At 59.6% G+C, this 19,353-nt stretch overlaps 2 protein-coding genes across 11 annotated transcripts in view; both read right to left on the bottom strand.

Moving 5' to 3' along the window:
• Positions 1 to 1,830: 1,830 nt before the first annotated feature.
• On the bottom strand, positions 1,831 to 9,696 carry CABP7 (calcium binding protein 7). Its single transcript, XM_014894483.2, has 5 exons — positions 9,458 to 9,696; positions 5,255 to 5,398; positions 3,856 to 3,968; positions 2,911 to 3,064; positions 1,831 to 2,757 (listed from the first exon to the last, which is right to left on the bottom strand). Exons 1-5 carry the CDS (start codon positions 9,564 to 9,566, stop codon positions 2,630 to 2,632), a joined length of 648 nt encoding a protein of 215 aa, XP_014749969.1. The 5' UTR covers positions 9,567 to 9,696; the 3' UTR covers positions 1,831 to 2,629.
• Positions 9,697 to 16,461: 6,765 nt separating this feature from the next.
• NF2 (NF2, moesin-ezrin-radixin like (MERLIN) tumor suppressor) overlaps positions 16,462 to 19,353 on the bottom strand; it is a 46,870-nt gene continuing 43,978 nt past the window's right edge. For 6 of the 10 annotated variants that reach the window (XM_088176255.1, XM_014894761.2, XM_014894758.2 and 3 more), the window contains one exon: positions 16,462 to 17,791. Coding sequence is in view for 5 of the 10 variants with exons in the window: in XM_014894758.2 (XP_014750244.1) it covers positions 17,741 to 17,791 (51 nt within the window). In the remaining 5 variants the exon portion in view is untranslated. Of the gene's footprint in view, positions 18,093 to 19,353 lie in introns of all 10 variants that reach the window. The other 4 variants (XM_014894762.2, XM_088176254.1, XR_015807699.1 and 1 more) reach the window with 3 other exon arrangements.

The following is a 19,353-nucleotide window of genomic DNA, read 5'->3' as shown; positions in this document are numbered from 1 at the left end:
CCAGGACAGGGATGGAAATGGGACTGAGAGAGGGATGGAGCTGAGCCCATCCCACACTTCTTGCAGCACAAGAGAGAGAAACAACCATTACCAACTTCTTTCCTCCTATCCCAAACACTTCCCAGAGCAATGCAATCGCAGCCCTGCAACCCCCGCTGGGTTTGCTGCCACTCCTGCTCCGTTGTCCCCATGTCCAGGGCAGCTGTGCAGGGTCCTGCTCCCTCCCACCTCCCCTCGCCCGCGGCAGCCCCCACCTCCCGGCACATTCCCTTTGTTTTTCCCTTTCCTGGCGGCCCCTTAATTGAATTATCCCGGAGCATCTCTGTTGCAGCAGCCGCAGTGATCCGTCGCCGCTGCGGCAGAGCAGGGACCCCACTCCTGCATCCCGCCTGCTCCGGGATCGGGAGCTGCCATTCCAAACCTGCCCCAAGAAATCCGTTCTGCCGATTCCCATTAAAATTAATTGAGCAGCTTTCAAACGCTGAGCTTCGGGGATGGCGTTATTCCTTTTATCTAATTTTTTCTTTTACGTTATTGTATTTTCTGGCAAATTAAATTGTCCTTTTTTTTTTTTTTTTTCCATTCTCTTATGTTTATTCACAGTGTCTATAACAGACCTGGTTAAAAATAAATATATATATATATATATACACACACATGTCTCCGATGCCACGTGTCTCCTTTGGAAATGCCAGTCCATAAAAAAATCCAAACTTTCTGCAGGGGAGATGGATGAAATTTCATTACGGATGCGGAGCCTCCCGCACTTTGCCAGGCAGCTGGAATTATTTCATTGCCGTGGAGCACTTCCCATTTCCATTTCTCATTTGGACGTTCGCTTCAATTTGTTTGATAAATTAGAGAAGATCAGAAAAAGGCCCCACCCAAACCCCAGATCAATAAAACACCACCAATTCCTTCTGGCATCTAAAAATTCGGTGTCCTCCCCCCCCCGTGGTGCTGCAGGGTGGGAATTCCCATGCCCGTGCTAGGAAATGTATTTTCCCCATGGGAGCAGCCAGGGGGGTGAAGGTGGGGATGTCCCAGCCCCAGTGTCCTGGGATGGGCTCCTCCAGCCCCTTTCCCAGTGGGATGTGCCCCATCATGGGGGAGCAGCAGCTTTGCCTGATTCTGTCCCATTCCCAAGCGCTTCCCTGTTTTTATTTATTCCTTTAATCTCTTCGCCATTAAAAATGCATTGCTGAGGGCTTGGGGAGGGCGATCCATTAGGTGGGAATGGGCTCCTACAGCTCACAGATGTGAGGGGTGAGATTCCCAATGTCCCTGAGCCCTGGGGGGCTCACACCGGGGTCAGGACCCAGTGGTGTAAATCAGGACTAACAGGATGCTCCCTGCCACTAGCCTTGGGGCAGGATCTGAGGATCCAGCTTGGCCCAGGAATTGTGACCCTGTGGAGCCTCGCTGAGTGTCCCAAACACATCCTGGTTCCTGATGGAATTACTGTTAATCCAGGTGAAAACACTTCTGGGAAGGGGCTTGGGCTGAGCATCCTCCCCATCGAGGCTTCGCCAAATCCACCGTAAAATATCAGGACACGAGACGTGGAGAGGGGAATAAACCCGCTGGGATCCATGGGATCCTCTGGCAGGAGTGGGATGGGGGCTGTGGGAACTGCTGGGAAGGAACCAGGTCCCGCTGCCCCAAAGTTTAGGGATGCTCCAGCCCCCGGAATCCTTGGGGTCACAGCCCCCCAGACCAGTGCCAACCTCCTGTGCCAGGAGGACTCAGCAGCACCCATGGGTGCTGCCAGGGCCCCACGCCATCACCTTCCATCCCAGCATCTCCAGGAGCCTCCGCAGCCCAGAGCGCTTCAGAAATCCCAGTTTTATTTCAGATCGGAAACAACCAACCAGGAAGAACAAAAAACAAAACAAAACAAAACAAACCCAAAAAACAAAAACAAAACCACCACCCCAAAACCCCCCAAAACTCCAAAGAATGAGAAACGGCCCCAAATCCGAACCAGTCCGTGCCCAGGTGGGTGCTACATACAGGCTGGGGGTTCCGGGCTGTGCGGGGCTCCCCGGCCTCGGGGTCGCTCCGGCTCTTCCCAAGGGGGGTCGGCTCAAAGTGCATCAAGCAGGTCAGGAATGTCCCCGCCCCGGGCAGGTGGGGAAACCGAGGCACGGCACGGGGCCGGGGCGGGGGGACAGGGAGGGGTTTGGGGGGTGGAAATCCAGCCCTTGGCAGCCAAGTCCATGCAAACGCTCCCGGCTCTAGGAACCATCTCAGGCGCGTGTATTGCTTAGGGGATGATTTGGTTTATCCTAAATATGAGCTCTAACGCTAGATCGGAGAATCGGACGGGATCCGCCGCGGGAGGGGGTTCACGGGGCTCCATGCACGTCACATGCACTCACGGGTCGGTTTTGGTCTGGCGAGGGGGGGTTCGGTGTGTCGGTGTCGGTACCAAAGTCTTCGTGCTCTGCAAACAGCAGCGACGGCAGCGCCCGGCACGGCGGGGCCCCGGCGCGGCTCTGTCCCCTTGGCTGCCCCCCTCCCGGGGGGTCTCTGGGCCACGGATGGATGTACATAGAGATATTTATAGATATTTATAGGTGTCTCCTCCTCGCTGTCGCTGCGGGTCCCCGGCGGCGGGGGCCCCCCGTTACTTCATCCCGCTGCGCAGCACCTGGTTGGCGGCGATGAGCATCACGCTGATGATGAAGGCGATGGCGAAGGCGCAGATGAGGCTCTTCCGCACGCAGGTCTGGCGGATCTGCTGGCTGGAGCAGGCTGGGGTGGGACAAACACCGCGTTACCCCAATCCCAAACACATTCTCCTTGTACTAAGGAGAGAGGGAAGCAGTGCCACCCCCGTGGTTTGGCATCCCCGTGGGGGGTTTGGCATCCCCACGGCTTTTGGCATTGCCGGCGCCCCGCACTCACTCTCCACGTCGACGGGGCACTCCTCGGCCGTGCCCATGTGGCTCTCCTCCTCCGTCATGATGATGTTCTCGATGTCCTTCATGGACAGGTGCTCGCAGAAGGTGTCGTACAGCAGCCGCTTCAGCTCGTCCACCGTCAGCTTCTGCATGTCACACTGCCGGGGACAGGGGGGCTTGGGGTGACCCCATGGCCGCCAGCACAGGGGGCTCCGGGGTCTCCCAGAACCTTTGCTTGTGTTGGTTTGTGTGGATCACCCTGGAATTGTCTGGGAAAGGTGACCCCCAGCAGAGTGAGGGGCACCAGAGGGTGCTGGCACCAAACGTGGCCCGTTCCTGACAGGGGCACAGGAGATCGGGGGTGCACCCTGACACTGATCCTGAACCTCATCCTGATCCTGACCTTGACCCAAACCCTGACCCTGAACCTGTTCCTGACCCCAGTCCTGATCCTGGCCTCACCAGTAAACCTGATCCCAACCCTCATTGTAACCCTGACTCCAACCCAAACTCTGATCCTAAACCTAGCCCTAACCCCAAACCTTAAACCAGAGCTGAACCTGATCCTGACACCAAGGCTTATACTAGCCCTAAAACTGGAGCCTGAGCTTGACACTAAATTTGACCCTAATCCTAATCTTAAACCTAATCCTGACTCTTAAACCAACCCTAACCATAACCCTAACCTCATCCTTGACCCAGAACCTGACTTTTACCCTCAGCCCAACCCCAATTCCAGCCTTGACCCTCATCCTGTCCCTGATCTCAACTCCAACCTTGGCCCTGATTCTGAGCCTTCCGTGGTGCTCTCAGTGCAGGTTCTGGGGTGCTGCCCCTGCGAGGGGTCTGGGGATGTCCCTACATTCCCATGGGGTCTGGGGGTGTCCCTGCATTGCCATGGGGGCTGGGGGTGTCCCTGCATTGCCATGGGGACTGGGGGTGTCCCTACCTTCCAGAAGACAGTGTCGAAGTCGGTGCCGTGGAACTTCTCCGGGATGCCCGAGGTGGAGAGCTTGGGCCCCAGCAATGTCACAAACTCCTCAAAGTCCACCTGCCCATCACCTGTGGGACACAGGGGTGACTGTCACCCCCTACCTGGGCACATGGGGCACTCTCCCTCCCAGAAGGGGCCCCACGTGTGGTCACAAATCCCCAAAACCAGTTGAGGTCCCCAAGGTCAGCTGGGAACCTCCAGCAAATTTAGGGAACTTCCAGCTTTGGCCAGGATGCCCAATATTGGGTGGGGTCCTCAGTGCCAGCCAGGACACCAGTTCCAACTGGGGACACCCAGTGTGGGCTGGGGACACCCTAATACCACCTAGTCCCCCCAGAATGTGATCTGGGACCCCAGTGCTGGCTGGGGAAACCAAACATCATCCAGGACACGAGCATGAGCTGACCCCAATTCCAGCTGGGACCTCAATGCCATCTGGAGGCCTCCCAGGGCTAATTTGGGGACCACAAATGTTGGCTGAGGACCCCCCAAAACCAGCCAGGGACTCCAACACTCCTACAAAGTTTTGTGTCCCCAACACCAGCTGGGATGGCAACACTAGCTGGGGGCTCCAGGACTCTCACTGCCATATAGGGACCCCCAGTGCTGGCTGAGGACCCCGGCAATATCTGGGGACCCCCAATGGCATTTGGGCCCCCTTCCAATGGGACCTGGGGACACCCAGTGTCCCCCGGAGCCCCCAGTACTGATTGAGACAGCCCAACACTGTCCAGGACTCTGAACAACAGCTGGACCCTGAATTCCAGCTGGGGCCCCAATTCCAGCAGGGACCCTGGGGGGTGGCTGTGACCCTGGGGGAGCTTGGTGGCCGTTCTGGCCGTGTCCCTTGGCAGAGGGGGACGCTGGCGTGGGGCTGTCAGGGCAGCACTAACAATGAGTAATGAAGGGAGCAACGCCTTGGCAGCGCTGCCGGAAGGGCTTTTAAATGGGGGAGAAAAGGAAAAGCAATAAATTAAGGAGCTCTTTCAGGTCCCGACGGGCGAGGGAGGAGCGGGGACAGGGTCACGGTGGCAGCGAGTGCTGGAGGGTGATGGGTGCTGAGGACACGACCCAGGGTGCAGGATCCATCCCCGGGTGCGGGATCCAGCCTCGGCAGCGTGGTCCCAGGAGGTTTAGCGATCCTACAAGCATCCAAGATCCCTAAATCTTCCCAAACAAAGCTGCAGTGGCAATGATGATGATGATGATGAATAAGCAGGAGGCAGAGCCTGGGTCAGGCTCATCCCACATCCCATGTCGTGTCCAGCATGTGGGGTGGAAATATGGGAGAACTGTGTGTTTCTCCCAGCTGGGGGTCCCGTCCCGTCCCCATCCCGGCTTGCCGGGGTCCTACCATCCATGTCGAGGCGCTGGATGATGACCTCCAGCTCCACCTCGTTGGGCATGTACCCCAGGGAGCGCATGGCTGTGCCCAGCTCCTGCTTGGAGATGAAGCCGTTCCCATCGCGGTCGAACACCTTGAAGGCTTCCCGGATCTCTGTGGGGGGAGCAGGAATGAGTCCGGCTGAGCTCTGGCACCCACAGAACCCCTGTGGGGGTCCCACCTCCCCCTCCTGCCAGCATGGAGCCCCAGCATCCCCAAAGGGCTCCGAATATTTGCTCCAATTCCCGTCACTCGCTGCCGCACCCACCCTGCCCTTGCTGCTGCCACAGGCGAACACGCGACGTTCTGCCCTAAAAACACATCCCTGGGATGTGCCTGAGCTTGGGGTGCCACCAGGTGGGCACTGCAGCTGGGGGCATCCCCACGGTGCCGCAGCATCCAGCCGGGAGCGTTCCTGGGGATCCAGGGGTGCTGGGGACTGTCCCAATCCCAGGGGATTGTGCCCCATCCCATGGTTTTAGGGTGGGTCTGTTCCCCCATCCTGGGGTCCAGAGGTGGGTGCTGGAGCTGTGCCACACTTCACCCAAAAACAATCCCAAATCTTGACAAAATTGCTGCAGTGTTCAGCCCTGTCCGGCACAGAAGAGGATGGAAGTGGGAGGTTTGGGGGTTTCTGGCTCGAAAAGGAACCCCTGGGAAGTGGGGGAAGATCCCTGCAGGGTGGCAGGGAGAGGCTGCAGGGAAACTGAGGCACAGCCTGAGCCCATTGACTCCATCCCACCTCCTGCTCCACTCAGGACTCTGCTCCTTTTTGGGGCAGTTTCTGGCTTTTTGATGCCACCCGATGTTCCAAGCAGGAACCAGGCTGATGGAAAAGAAGGAATTTGTACTGGGGGACAGCAAGAAGCCAGGCCAGGATATTGGTGCTTCTTCCTCCTCCATGAGGCTGCCAGGGGGATTTGTGCTGGAGGATCCCAGCAGGAGAAATGGGCTGTGAACTTTGGGTTTGGGGGAAAAAACCTCTATTGGGTCACAGTACTGACCCCGAGTGCTTGGGAACATCCCTGCCTAGATGGTGTCACATGGGTGACATCTTCAAGTTGTTTTGGGGAAGTTTTGTGGGATTTTGGCCTGTCAGTCTGAGCTTTTCCATGGCCAGTGTCCCTGGCTGGGCAGGGAGATCCTGCAGCTTCTCCCTGTGCTCCTGGGGGGCCTTACCTCACTCCAGGCACCCCCAAAATTCATCCTTCAAGGATGTTCATCCCAAAGAGCTCCAAGGTGGCTCCTCATCAGATGGCTCGGGATGTTGGGGACAGGCAAGGACATGTCCTGACAGTGGCCAGAGTGGGGTCCTGGCTCCCCATTGAGCACCCCCTGCCCCAGCTGTGCCCTGAGTCTGCTCAGCCCCACTGTGGAGCCATGTCACTGGTGCCCCCCAAACCAGGGGGACAGGGGGAGGGAGGAGCCCGTAGGTGTCTGGCACCTTGTGGGGTCCCCCTGGGGCTCCCAGCACTGCCATCGATCCCGTCTGCTGCAGGCGGGGGAGGAGGGAGGAGAGGACACGGCACTGGGAGCCCAGGGACTGGGTGAACTGGGACAACAGCTGGTGCAGGGACACGGAGAGTGGATAGGGACACCACGGAGAGATGTGAGCACACCCAGACAGACACACAGACACAGACAGACACACAGACACACAGACACACAGACAGACGCACATAGACACACACACAGACAGATACGGACGCGCAGACATACAGAGACACACACAGACGGACACAGACAGACAGACATGCAGACACACGGATGCACGGGCACGCAGACACATATAAAGACACATAGAGAGACACACACACACACAGACACAGACACACACACACACAGACACACAGACACACACAGACACACAGACACACACACACACATACAGAGACCATAAACCCTTGTGACACCCCTGGTATTTACACTGGAGCTGTGCACACACACTCGCACACCTTGCAGGGATGTGCCCAGGTGTGCAAACACACAAACAGACACACAGACAGACACACAGACATGTAAACACACATAAACACACAAACACACACACACACACACACACACACACACACACACCCCCCTTGCACTGACGCTGCACACACAGGGACACAGCCAGCACCACGGCACAGTGACACTGCACCTGTGTGGTGCACAGACCTCGCAATGATGGTGTGAGTGTGCAAACACACCCCAGCACCTTGGAGCCCTGTGCTCCTGCACACACACACGGGTGCACTCGCAGCCCCCTTGCAGTGACGTGCATGGATGCAGCGCACACCAACACCTCGCAGTGATGCTGTACCTGTGTGTGCACACCACCTCGCACAGATGCACCTGTGCATGTGCACACACACCCCAACACCTTGCACAAGTACCTCAGTGCATGTGCACGTGCACTTTCCTTGAGCGATGCTGCACTTGTGCACACGCATAAATGCGTACGACCACAATGCAGTGGTGCTGCACCTGTGTGTGCACACACCAAAACCGGCACAGCTGCATTTGTGCATGCACACACACACACAGAGATGCACATACAACCCCCCTGCAGTGACATCCCTGTGCCTGCACACCCACACCCCTTGCAGTGGTGCTGCACTGGTGTGTGCACACGCACGGACACGCACAACCACGTCACAGCAATGCTGCACTTGTGCTCACAGACACGCAAACACCGCACACCACTGCACTGGTGCATGCACACAGACACTGCCCCACTGCAGCACAGCTGTGCTTGTGTCTACACACACACCCCACCATTGCAGCGGTGCTGCACTTGTGCACAGGCACACAAACACCCTCTGCAGCAGGGCTGTGCGTACGAGCCCGTCCTGCTGTGACGCTGTGTGCACACACACAAACACCTCCTGCAGCCAGGCTGTGCATGGGCACACGCACGTGCTGCAGTGACACAAACTGGCACCGCCACACACGCAGTGACACAAACACTGGCACAGCCACACACGCACGTGCTGCAGTGACACAAACTGGCACAGCCACAGGGACTGGCATGGCCACACACAGTGACGCTGGCACAGTCACACACACACCGAGTGACACAAACACTGGCACAGCCACACACACAGAGCCACCCTGCAGCAAGGCCATGCGTGTGCGTACAGATGTGTGGCCATACAGATGTGTGAGCACACCTGCAGCACGGTGTGCAGGGGATGTGCCATGCCTGTGCACACAAACACACACACACAGAGCCCCTGCAGTGAGGCTGTGACAGGCACGTCAGCGCACATGCACACCCTGCAGAGCTGCACACACACACACACACACACAGAGCCCTTGCACACTGGTGTGAGTGCCTGCTTGGGACTCCCAAATGGATTTTGGGGTTCCCCTCACCCCCAGCCCTGTGGCTCCCTGCCTCAGTTTCCCCACGGAGATGCCGAGGGCTCCAGGTTTAGTGCTGGGCCAAGAGTGCTCTGCCCAGGCAGAGTGGGGACATGTGTGGGGTCACCCCGCCGTGGCTCAGTTTCCCCTCTGGTGCCAGGTCTGGAGCCGGGGGTGCTGCACCCCTTTCCCCCAGGTTCCCCAGGGACACCCCAAAGCCTGGCACGGCCAGTGCCCGTCCCGCTGCCCCGGCAAACTTTTGGGGCGGAAAAAGCCATTCTGGTGGCAGCGAGCTGAGCTCGGCCCCTCTCATCGCACGGGTGGGCAGAGCCCCGCCGGCCGCTCCTCCCGGCCGGAGTCCGGTGACACCGGGACTGCGTGGAGCTGCCGTGAGCCGGGGGGTGACACGGGTGACAGCCACCCCTCGGGTCCCCCGCGCCACCAGCCAATGTCATATTATGACAGCGGGGAGGGGGTGACCCCGCCGCGCCGCGGAGGGGAAACCGGCCCCCCGCCACTACCGCCGGTCCCTGCTGTGTCATATCGCCACAACCGGGGGCCCGGGACCCCTGCACGCCTCCCCGCTTCAGCTTTCCTTCTTCCCCTCCTCCTTCTCCTCCTCCTCCTCCTTCTCCATCCATCCGCATCCCGCTCGCCCTCAGCTTCCCCACGGCGCCGGAGGAACGCGCACCCCGACTCCCCCACAGCCGCATCCCGCGGGATGGACTTCCCAGTCCCCCAAACCTCTTCACCCCACAATCCCATGGGATGTCCCCCTCATCCCCCCTGGTCCCCAGCCAACCCCCACAGCCCCCCAGACCCGCTCACCCTCCAGCTCATCCTCGGGGATCTCCACGGGGCGCTGCTCGGCGAGGATGTTGGGGACGGTGTAGATCCCCCGGTACATCAACGCCGCCGTCACCGGGTGGAAAGGCATCTTCGGGGCTCCCCGAAACCCAAAGTTTAAACCCAAATCTCGTCGGGTAGAGGGGGGGCTGCCCCCAGTCGGTACCGCCGGACGCTAAACACAAGTTGCCGGTGCCCGCCGCCCCCCGCCCGGTACCCACCGGCCAGGGGGGGCCGGGGCGGGCGGGCGCTCCCGATCCTCCGGGGCCGGCGGCGGGACGGGGCTGGCGGCCGAGCCCCTCACGGCGGAGTCAGGGCGCGGGGGGGCTCCGCTGAGGGTGGCCCGCTTCCCCCGCGCACATGCCCTCCCGAAGTAGAAACGGGAGGTGAAAGCATGCAAACCCCGGTTAAATCCCGGTGGAAGCGGCGGCGGTGGGGGGGACGGGGCTGGCCATGCCGCTCGGGGCCCCCCCTCCGCCCGGAGCCCCCCCCCACCTCCGCCCGGGGCCCCCCTTCCGCCGGCCCCGGGCCGCTCACAGCCCCCGGGGAGCCGCTGCCACCGGGCCACGCTCCCAGGTGGGGCCCGGCATGGCGGGGCCGAGGCTGAAAGCGGCCTCTTCGTCTTCCTCCTCCCTCCTCCTCCTCCTCTTCTTCCTCCCCGCCAAGTGTCCCGGGCAGGCCGGGGCTCGCTGCCGCCGCGGTTCAGCCCCCGCCGCGCACCCGCCGCCCCCCCGCCGCCGCCGGCAGCCGGAGCATCCTCGGCCCCGGCCCCGGGAAGCGGCGGCGGAATCCGGGGAGCGGCGGCGCCGGGCGGGTTTTGAACGGTCCCGCCCGGGAAATGGGGCTGGGGGCGGGGGGGAGGTGGGGCCTCCCCCGGGGGGTGCCTGGAGGGGGGGCAGTGCGGCAGTGAGGGGGAGCGTCCCGGGCCGCAGGGAGGGGGAGTGGGAGATGCTGGTACCGCGAGGGGTGCTCGGGGGGGGGGGGGGGGGACTGGGGATCTACAGGCAGGGCTGGGGGTCCCTGTGACACCCCCTGTCCCGACAGGTGTCACCCCGAGGTCCCCACACGCAGAACCCCCAGCCCAGGGAGTTGTCGCCCCGAGGTTCCTGCACACGGCATCCCAAGGCTGCCACCACCTCCGGGTCCCTGCACATGGCACCCTGCTCATGGGGCAGTCACCGGCCCAGGGTCTCTGCAGGTTTCTGGGACTGTCACCATTCCAAGAGGCCGTCACCCGCACGTGGCACCCTAAACCCAGACAGTCGTCACCCCCAGGTCCCTGCACGTGGCACCCCGGGCTGTCACCGCCCCGAGGTCCCTGCACATGGCATCCCATGCCTGGGCAGTTGTCACCCCTGTGTCCCCACACTTGGCACCCCAGGCTGCCAACACCCCAAAGCCCCTGCCCGTGCCACCCCGGGCCAGCCATCAGCCCGAGGTCCCCGGGGTGCTGGGGGGTGGCAGAGACCCCACGGACGCACCTCCTGCTCCCACACCAGGGAAAAAACGAGCCATGGAAGAGCCAGGGAGCAGGGCCAGGAGCGAAGCCCTCCATCTCTGTCATCTGTTCCAGTCATCTCCTGTTTGCCCCCAACCTTTGTCGCATTTTTCACCTTATTTCTCACTTGGGCGTTGATTAAATCACAGCTGGGCTCCTGCGCCGGGGCAGGTCCCCACCGTGTCATGTCCCCACGGCATCCGTGTCCCTGTGACATCCCTGCACTCAGGCACACAAGGAATGCTCCCAGGACCGGGCACATCCTCCCTTCCAAATCCCACTGTCCACCTTCCCTGGGTTGAGCTGTCCCAGCAGACCCGCTGGGAGGTGTGGGATCACAGTGTCCCCTGTGCCTGGGTGGCATCTCCGGAGGTGGGGACAGTGGCACAGGGAGGCTGCCAAGGCTCCTGCTCCGCCCGTTTGGAGGTGCCGTGACGACAGGAAAGGATCTGGGGGCCGGAGGGACGCGATTCCCAGAGCTGGAACAGGGTGGGAAGAGAAAAGGGGAACAGTTGGCACCTCCAAGGTTCTCACCGGATACCAAGGATGCGTCAGAGCGATGGGGAAACTGAGGCACAGCTGGACAGGCTCCAGATATGCCTCTCATCTTGACACTGTCACAGGAGCCCCAAAAATCTTGGAATAGGATTCCTGCTGCTCCAACCAACTGCTTCACTAAGCCCACCCTCGCCTCCTGCAGTCGCCGCGGACACGTGCTCAGCCTCATCCAATTCACCGCTGGGAATTTTTTGGGCTGCTCCAACCTCCGTGTGCAGAAATCTCATCTCCCCCCGGAGCATCAGCCAGGACCCGGCTCCGGCATTCCCAGAGCCCAGCGCTGCCTCCCGAGCGCCGCCGCTGCAGCCGCCGTTGGCTTTAACCAGCTGGGGTCCCCTTTAAGCTATTTTTTAGTTGGGAGAAATTTCCCTCTCCGGCAGCAGAAAACCAGCACGGCCGCACTCCGGCGAGGGGATTTCAGGGATGAGCAATTCCCGATGCTGTGGGGTCTCAGCTCCCAGGGCAGGGTCGTTCCTCCCGGGCAGTCGTGGCTTAGGGTTGGATTTTCCCAACTCTGCTAAAATTCCTTCGTCTTCTGGAGCTCGGGATGGGGCTGGCGCACATCGAGGGATGTCTCAGGGAGTCTCAGGTGTCTGATACTGCAGTTGAGATCCCAGCACTCGAAGGGAAAAGTGCTGATAATAATAAATGTCTTTTTGGGAGAAAAAAACCCCAAAAAACAAAGCCTGAAAATTTCCTCCCTTTTTTTTTTTTTTTAACAAATCAATTTGCTCCTCGATGTTAACGAAGTTCCCTCCCAATTAATTCTCTAGAGGCCCTGGGATGGAAGCTCATTAATTGTCACCACCCAAATCCCAGCAGGAATAACAGGACCAATTTCTGGGCTTTCCCCCTCCAATCCCCAGCGGAGCTCCCTGTGCAGCGACAGAGGCGTGTTGGAGCCTCCTTCCCCAGGGATGGGGCTGCCCGTGATCCCGGCTCCTTCCCCAGGGACGGGATGGGCAGACGGCACAGGGCAGGGGGGAGGAAAATTAAGTGGCTTAATTGCATTTGAAGCCCTGGCTGGGTTTTTGTTCATCGGGGATCCCCCCCTGGAGCGCTCTCTGTGCTTTCCTGGAGGCCGGCTCAGCCGCACCGCTCTCTTCCTCACGGGATGAAGGCTGGGACGAGCCGTGTCTGCTGCCTCTGCTCTGCCCCACGGTCCCGGTGCTGAATTCCCTCTCTGATTTTGTGGGGAGAAGCTCTGGGGTTTCCTCAGAGCTCAGTCCTAAGACGATGGGGTGGCGGCAGCAGAGTCCCAGGGATTTCAGCTGAAATCCCAGCCACAGCCGCTGGGATGTTGGGAATGTTCCTCTCCACAATTTCCCCTTTATCTCACCCGGGGCTTGGGCCAGCCTTGCCAGCAGCTCAGTGCCACCTCTCCCTTCTGTCCCTTTGTCCCTTTGGAGACAGCACCATTTTCCCAACACTCCCAGGTGTTTTCCTAATTAGCTGATCCCACTAATGAGGCTGGAGAAGCCCAATCCAGGCCTGGTGTTCTGTGGTTTATTTGCAGCTTCAGAGCGATCTCACTGTCAAGAGCCCTCGCTCTGGGTTCACATCCCAACATCAAAATCCTTATTTCTTCCAGGAATTTGAGGGAATGGAAAGGAAAAGGACTGAAGTGGCTCTGGCACAGGGATGGGATTGATTGAGCTTTAATTAATCTGCTTCTTGTTTATCCCTCCCATGGCAGCACTGAGGGACCCTCTGGCTCCCTCCTGCTCTCTGCCCAGCCAAAACTCCCGGGCTCCTTCCTGCCCTGAGGGATGGGATTGGGATGAGGGTGACGATTGGAATGGGTTGAGGGTGAGGTGGGATAGGATGGGATGAGATGGGGATGTGGATGAGGAAGGGGGTAGGATGAAGATGAGAATGGGAGGAGGAGTATGGGGATGGGATAGGGATGGAGATGAAATGGAGTGAGATGGGGATGAGAATGGGCATAAAATGAGGATGAGGATTGGAATGGGGATGACACAGGGACAGGGACAGAAAGAGGATGAGGATGGGGACAGGGTTGGAAATGGGATGGGATGAAATGGGGATGAGGATGGGATAGAGATCCCTCACAGGAGTGGGGAAGGGAGGGATGGGATGTGGATGGAGCTAGTATGGGGATGGGGTTGGTGATGGGATGGGGAGGTCCCAAAGCCACGGGAAAGTTGACAGAGATGAGGAAACCTTATGGCTGGGGATGGTACAAACCTGTGCTGGGTGCACCCAAATCCCTCAGGACAACCCAGGGACCTCCTGGCAGCCGGAGGGGGCTGGGATGGGGATTGGCACCACAGGACACTCCCATCACTCCCCCGGCACCGGGAGGGGACATGAGCGCCCCGGGGGTGTCGCTGTGACATTTTAAAGTCACTGGCATCGAGCCCTCAGAGGCGCTGGAAGCATCAATCTCCCGGGGCCGTGCTGTCAGGTGGGTATTTAGTGAAATGTTTCCTAAATGAACGCTTGATGGGAGAAGAGGGATGGCTGCAATGTTCCGAGCCACAAGGTTATCCTGGCCGCCGGCTGCCAGCTCCCAGTGCCCGCTGGAAATCCGGGAAGGGCAGGAGAGAGCCCCTGGGGAGGGGTCAGGAACCTCCTCCCAGCGTGGCCGGGACTGTTCCCACTCTTGGGAGCAAATCCCACCCCTAATGGGGAAACACCGGGCACAGCTCCAGGCAGCTGGTGCGGGCGGGGAGGGAAGGGGGAATGGGAAAAGCCGGGAGAGCTCTGCTCAATTTGAGTCCTGAAGGGGGGAAAATAGCCCTGCCAGGGGAGGAGTCAAGAATTCTGCCTAGGGGAAATCTTTATTTATGGAAAAATGGCAAAAATGGAGATGAGCTCGTTTTTAGCACCCCTTCAAGGGGATGCAGCCCAGGATGCTGAGGGCAGCGGTGACTCTGCTTGCTCGTGCCAGGAGATGGAGCAGGAAACAACTCCCAGAGATCTCAATCAGAGACCCTCAGATTCATTAACAGCATCAGAACCAATGCTTTGGACAGCACAGCCTGCCCAGAGAGGAGCACAGGGAGGGATCTGGCATTTTCAAAAGGAAAGGAGGTGGCTCCCGGGGGAAGTTTTGCGTCTGGGACACCGGGCCTGGCTCTGCTCCCATCCCGCTGCTGGTGCAGAGCCACATCAGCTCCATCTCTCCTGTTCCATCTCTCCAGCTTGCTGTCCTGCAGTGGGATGCCCTGTGATGCCAGAAACTGTTGGCACCCAGTGCCAGGATGCCAAAATCTGGCGGTGTCTGGTGCCAGAATTCCAGGACCTGGTGCTACCTGTGCCAGGCTCCAGTGGTACCCAGTGCCAGGAAGGCTGGAAAGGGGCAGCAGACACATCCCTGCAGGGCTGTGACAATGCCCAGTGTCCCTGTGGCTGAGCAGAAGGTGATGGCAGTGGGACTCCAGCATCCCTGCTCTGGATCTGACCCCAGGGAAGGGATGGCAGCACCCTCTGCCTGGTCCTGCACCCCACCACGATCCCACACCCACCACACCTCACCCAAAACCTCACACTGGGCTCCAGACATTCACCCTCAGTTCGCTGGGAGCTGGAGCTCCACATCTATTTGATTCCACAACATCCATGTACTATCCTTTCCTGGGATAAGTGGGCAGCTCTGGTCCCAGCCAGGGCGTGCAGCTCTGCAGCTGTGGCTTTCCTGCACAATAAATCCCTGATTAACCTGGCAGGACACACGGAGCTTGCCAGGTCTCCATGGGGAGCAGAGTGGCCCTAGGTGCCCGTCCCCAGCGTGGCTGCCTCTCCCCTCCCTTCTCCCTCTTCATTTCCCTCCCCTTTTTTTCTCCCTAGAAGACAAAGGTGGAAGGGCACAGCCAGCAGCGGGGATGGATGGGGATGGTGGGGATGGATGGGATATACCAGCCCTGCCTGCAGGCACCCCAGCGAGCTGAGGGTGAATCTCTGGAGCCAAGTGTGGGGTTTTGGGTGAGGTGTGATGGGTGTGGGATCGTAGTGGGGTGCAGGACCAGGCAGAGGGTGCTGCCATCCCTGCACATTCACCCCAGCACATCCATCACGGCACATCCCATCCCTGCACATCCCATTCCTGTACATCCATCCCTGCACATCCCATCCCTTCACATCCCATCCCTTCACATCCATCCCTGCACATCCCATCCTTTCACATCCCTGCACATCCATCCCCTGTGCATTCCCAGATTTTTCCCCCATCCTGCTGCCCTGCCTTGTGCTGGAAAAAGCTCTTCTGGATTAATTTCAGGATCCAGGCGGTGCAGGTAACACACCAGTTGAATTCCTGTCACTGGAGGCCACGTGGGAAATCAGGTCACCCTCCACATCTCTCACCAGCTGCCTTCAGCCTCCCCAGAATTCCCGTGGGTATCCCACTGGCATCCCTCTGCCAAAAGAAATCCCCTCCCACCTCCCTCAGCCCTGCTTAAAACAACAAAAACCGGAAAAAATTCCCCAGCCCACCCGCGGGGACGAGCTCTGGTGAGAAGCTCCGGTGAACCTCCCGGGATTTTGCTGCCGGAGAGAGGATGAAAAGCACATCCATCGCCGATCCCGGCGGGGCCCGGGGGCCGGGAACAGCCCCGGAGGTCGGGGCTCGCTAGGCTGGGCCGCTTTCATTCGTGATTAATTATAAAATTGAGGTCAATGCAGCACACCCTTTATTTATTCCAAGCAGGACGGGATCAGGAAGCACCAGGGCTGGCAAACACCGGGCTCAGCCCTTCTGGGCACCCCAAACCCTCTTCCCTCAAGGAGGGATGAAAAGAGCCCCGAGGGAGCGGGGACAGCAGGATCCCGATCCCGCGGGAACCGCCGGAGGGATCCCGGCACTGCAGCTGCGCTTCCCATTAATCCCGGCACCGCAAACTGCGGCAGCCGGGCTCCGAGCAGCTTTTCCCAAATCAAAAAAAAAAAAAAGCAAAGAAGCCTCAGCTCCCCTCCTAGTGCTGTGAATTTTTATTAAAACAGGAGAAAACAGTTATTCCTTTGGAGTACAACAGTCCAGGGAATGGGAAAGCGGCTGTGCCAGGCCACAGCCATCCGAACTGCAGCCACGTGCGGGGAATCGATCCCAGCGTTTAAATAAACAGGATTGGGATGGGATTTACTCCACGCCAAGCCCCGGGCTGAGTCTCCGGTGGGGCTGTGGGTCAGGTGAGGTTGTGGGAAGGAGGAATTTGGGATCCTGAGGGGATGTGAGGGATCCCCGGGGCAGCACCGGCTCTGCTGGAGGGTAAACGCAGCTGGAAGAGGATCCCACTCGAGAGGGGCCCAGGATTTGGGACGGAGACAGGAAGGGAAGGTCAGGACATCGCTGTTCCCCCCGCGGGGGTTCAGAGCAAAGGCACCCACATGGGACACGCAGCCCCGGGCCAAGCCGGGATAGCGCCGTTCCCGGGGGGCTCCGAGGGGCTGGGATGCCCTGGGACCCAGGGAAAGCCCAGCCCAGAGCCCCTGGATCCCCCCAGCCTGAAGCTGTCCAGGTTTGTCACAGTTTGCAGGAACAATAAGGTTTCATTTGGTTGGCACTAGCTGTTCTCCCGCTCCCTGTTCCCAGCAGGGAGGAGGAGGAGGAGGAGCCCTTCCTCCCACCTCTCGCCAGGGAAGCAGCCCAGGATCCCCCCAGCCCAGGTCCCTGTCCTCCCGCTCTCTGCTCCCCTCCCACCCCTGCGGGCGCGGGGAGAGCCAGCGCGACGTTCCTGATTTACAGCACTCCACTGGAACATGCTCGGGATCCTAATGGAGCTCCCGGCACCGCCGCCTGCACGGGGCTGGAGCGGAGCAGCGCTCCAGGATCGGCACGTGGAATTCCAGACCGGCAGCAGAAGGCAACCCACAGGGGTGACAACCCCTCCCAGGGTGACCCTCGGGCACACTCCTCTGCTGGCTGCCAGCGTGGGAAGGCACGGCCACAGCCCCGACCCCGGCTCCAGGGAAAAGCCTGGAGGGCCGAGCCTGGAAGCAATGCTAGAAAAATAAGGAATAAAAGCTGGAAAACCCAGAAAAACAAAGTGTCAGGAGGAGGATGATAGGCTGCTAAGCTAGAGAACATCACACAGTCCATGGGCAGCCAGCCCTGAGTCTGTGGGTGTGCAGGGGCTGGAGCAGCCAGCGGGGTCCGGGGTGATCCCTCTGGGAGCCCCCGGCTCCGGGACAGGCTCCGGCTGGGCGGGAGCCATGGGGAAGCAGCAGCGGTGCGGAGCAGGTGTTCCCTAGAGCTCCTCGAAGAAGGCCACACGGGACTTGGTGCTCTGTAGGGTGAGCTGGAAGAGAGCAGAGCGGGATCAGGAGGCATCCCCAACCTCCCCCAGGGCACCCCCAGGAGGGAGCTGCTGCCTGTATCCCTCTGAAAATACCAGGGAATGTCGGAGGCCAGGGGTTGCAGAAGCCAGGGGTCATGCAGCCCTCACCACAGCAAGCACAGCCCGAGGGAAAGTAGGGGCAGAGATTCCATCGAGGTCATTGGCATGGCTGAGGCTTCCAGGTTGTGGAATATACGGGAGACTGGATCCAAGGAGCCAGTCCTGGGGCTCCTGGCAAGGACATACAGGGAGTCTTGGGAAGCTGGAGGAGAAACATCTCAATGAGCTGAGGGAGAACCCACAACTCCAACAGCCACTGGACACGTGTCCCCTCTGTCACCAAACGGGGCCCATCCTCTCTGTGCTCACATCCAACCCCATCCCACCACGTGTGATCCATGCAGCCACCCTGGCATCTCATCTCATCCCACCCTGCTCCATCTGTTCTGCCAGAGGACAGAGCTGGAGAGCCCTCACTCCCAGGACTGTCCTTGCAGGCTCTGCAGGACTCACAAATCCTTGGAAAGCTTTCCACAGCCATCCCAAAAATAATACCCCAGGGAGCAGCCGTGAGCCCATTTGCTAACGGGCCAAAGAAGATAAAAGAAATCTTCAGCGGCGGGGAAGAAATCCCAGGGTTTACAGACAAGCACCCAGCGGAGTGCAGAAGGAGAAGTGCCACCTTCCAGGCAGCTGCTGGATCACCAGGAGTTTGCCAAAGCAACCAGCTAATTGCCAAGGCTTCGTTTCAGCTGGATTAAGCACGGGGCCTTCCGCTGGGAACGCCGGTTTTGCTGAAACAGGAATCCTGGCATCACCTTACCGTGAGTTAAGCCCCTCCACGGAGCCATCAGACGCTTTCCCCCCTCCCTGCTTCTCCCCCCTGGCTTTTCCTCAGTAATTCCTTCACAGCTCTAATGCCAGTCGGAAAAAAAATCTGTATTGCAGAGGAAATTTCTGCAAGGGTTTAATAATCGTTCTTGGCAGCGGCTACCAGGCCAGGGCTGGCTCTCCTCTCCTCAGTGTCCCCCTGGCTGCTCCAGTGTCCCCTCCAGAGCTGGCTGAAAGGTGGGTGAGGTGGGACAGGGATTCTGTGTGCTACAGGCAGCATTCTTCCTAAGGTTGGTGAGGGAAAAAAAGAAAAGAGCAGCGAGCCCCAGTGCTGCCAGACCCACTGCTGGGGCCATCTGACAGGAAAACCATTCCTGGAAGTGTTCCAGTGCCTAAAGGGGTTCAAACAACTGGAGAAGGACTTGGGCAAGGCCTGGAGCAACAGGGTAAGGGGGAATGGCTTCCACTGCCAGAGGGCAGAGCTGGATGGGATATTGGGAAGGAATTGTTCCCTGGCAGGGTGGGCAGGCCCTGGCACAGGGTGCCCAGAGCAGCTGTGGCTGCCCCTGGATCCCTGGAAGTGTCCAAGGCCAGGTTGGACATTGGGGCTTGGAGCAGCCTGGGACAGTGGAAGGTGTCCCTGCCCATGGCAGGGGTGGAAAGAGATGAGTTTCAAGGACCCTCCCAATACA

The sequence above is a fragment of the Sturnus vulgaris genome, chromosome 19, assembly GCF_052056855.1.
Source record: "Sturnus vulgaris isolate bStuVul1 chromosome 19, bStuVul1.hap1, whole genome shotgun sequence".
NCBI classification, from domain to species: domain Eukaryota; kingdom Metazoa; phylum Chordata; class Aves; order Passeriformes; family Sturnidae; genus Sturnus; species Sturnus vulgaris.
Note: the sequence above shows the minus strand (reverse complement) of the source record. Positions and strands in the feature narration are given on the sequence as shown.

Excerpts from the sequence above, each read along its gene's own strand:
- CABP7 (XM_014894483.2), bottom strand. The coding sequence starts at position 9,566 with ATGCCTTTCCACCCGGTGACGGCGGCGTTGATGTACCGGGGGATCTAC. Across the intron at positions 3,969-5,254 it reads CCAGCGCCTCGACATGGATG|GTGATGGGCAGGTGGACTTT; the intron begins GTAGGACCCCGG and ends TGTGTCCCACAG. Across the intron at positions 2,758-2,910 it reads GTGCCCCGTCGACGTGGAGA|CCTGCTCCAGCCAGCAGATC; the intron begins GTGAGTGCGGGG and ends GTCCCACCCCAG.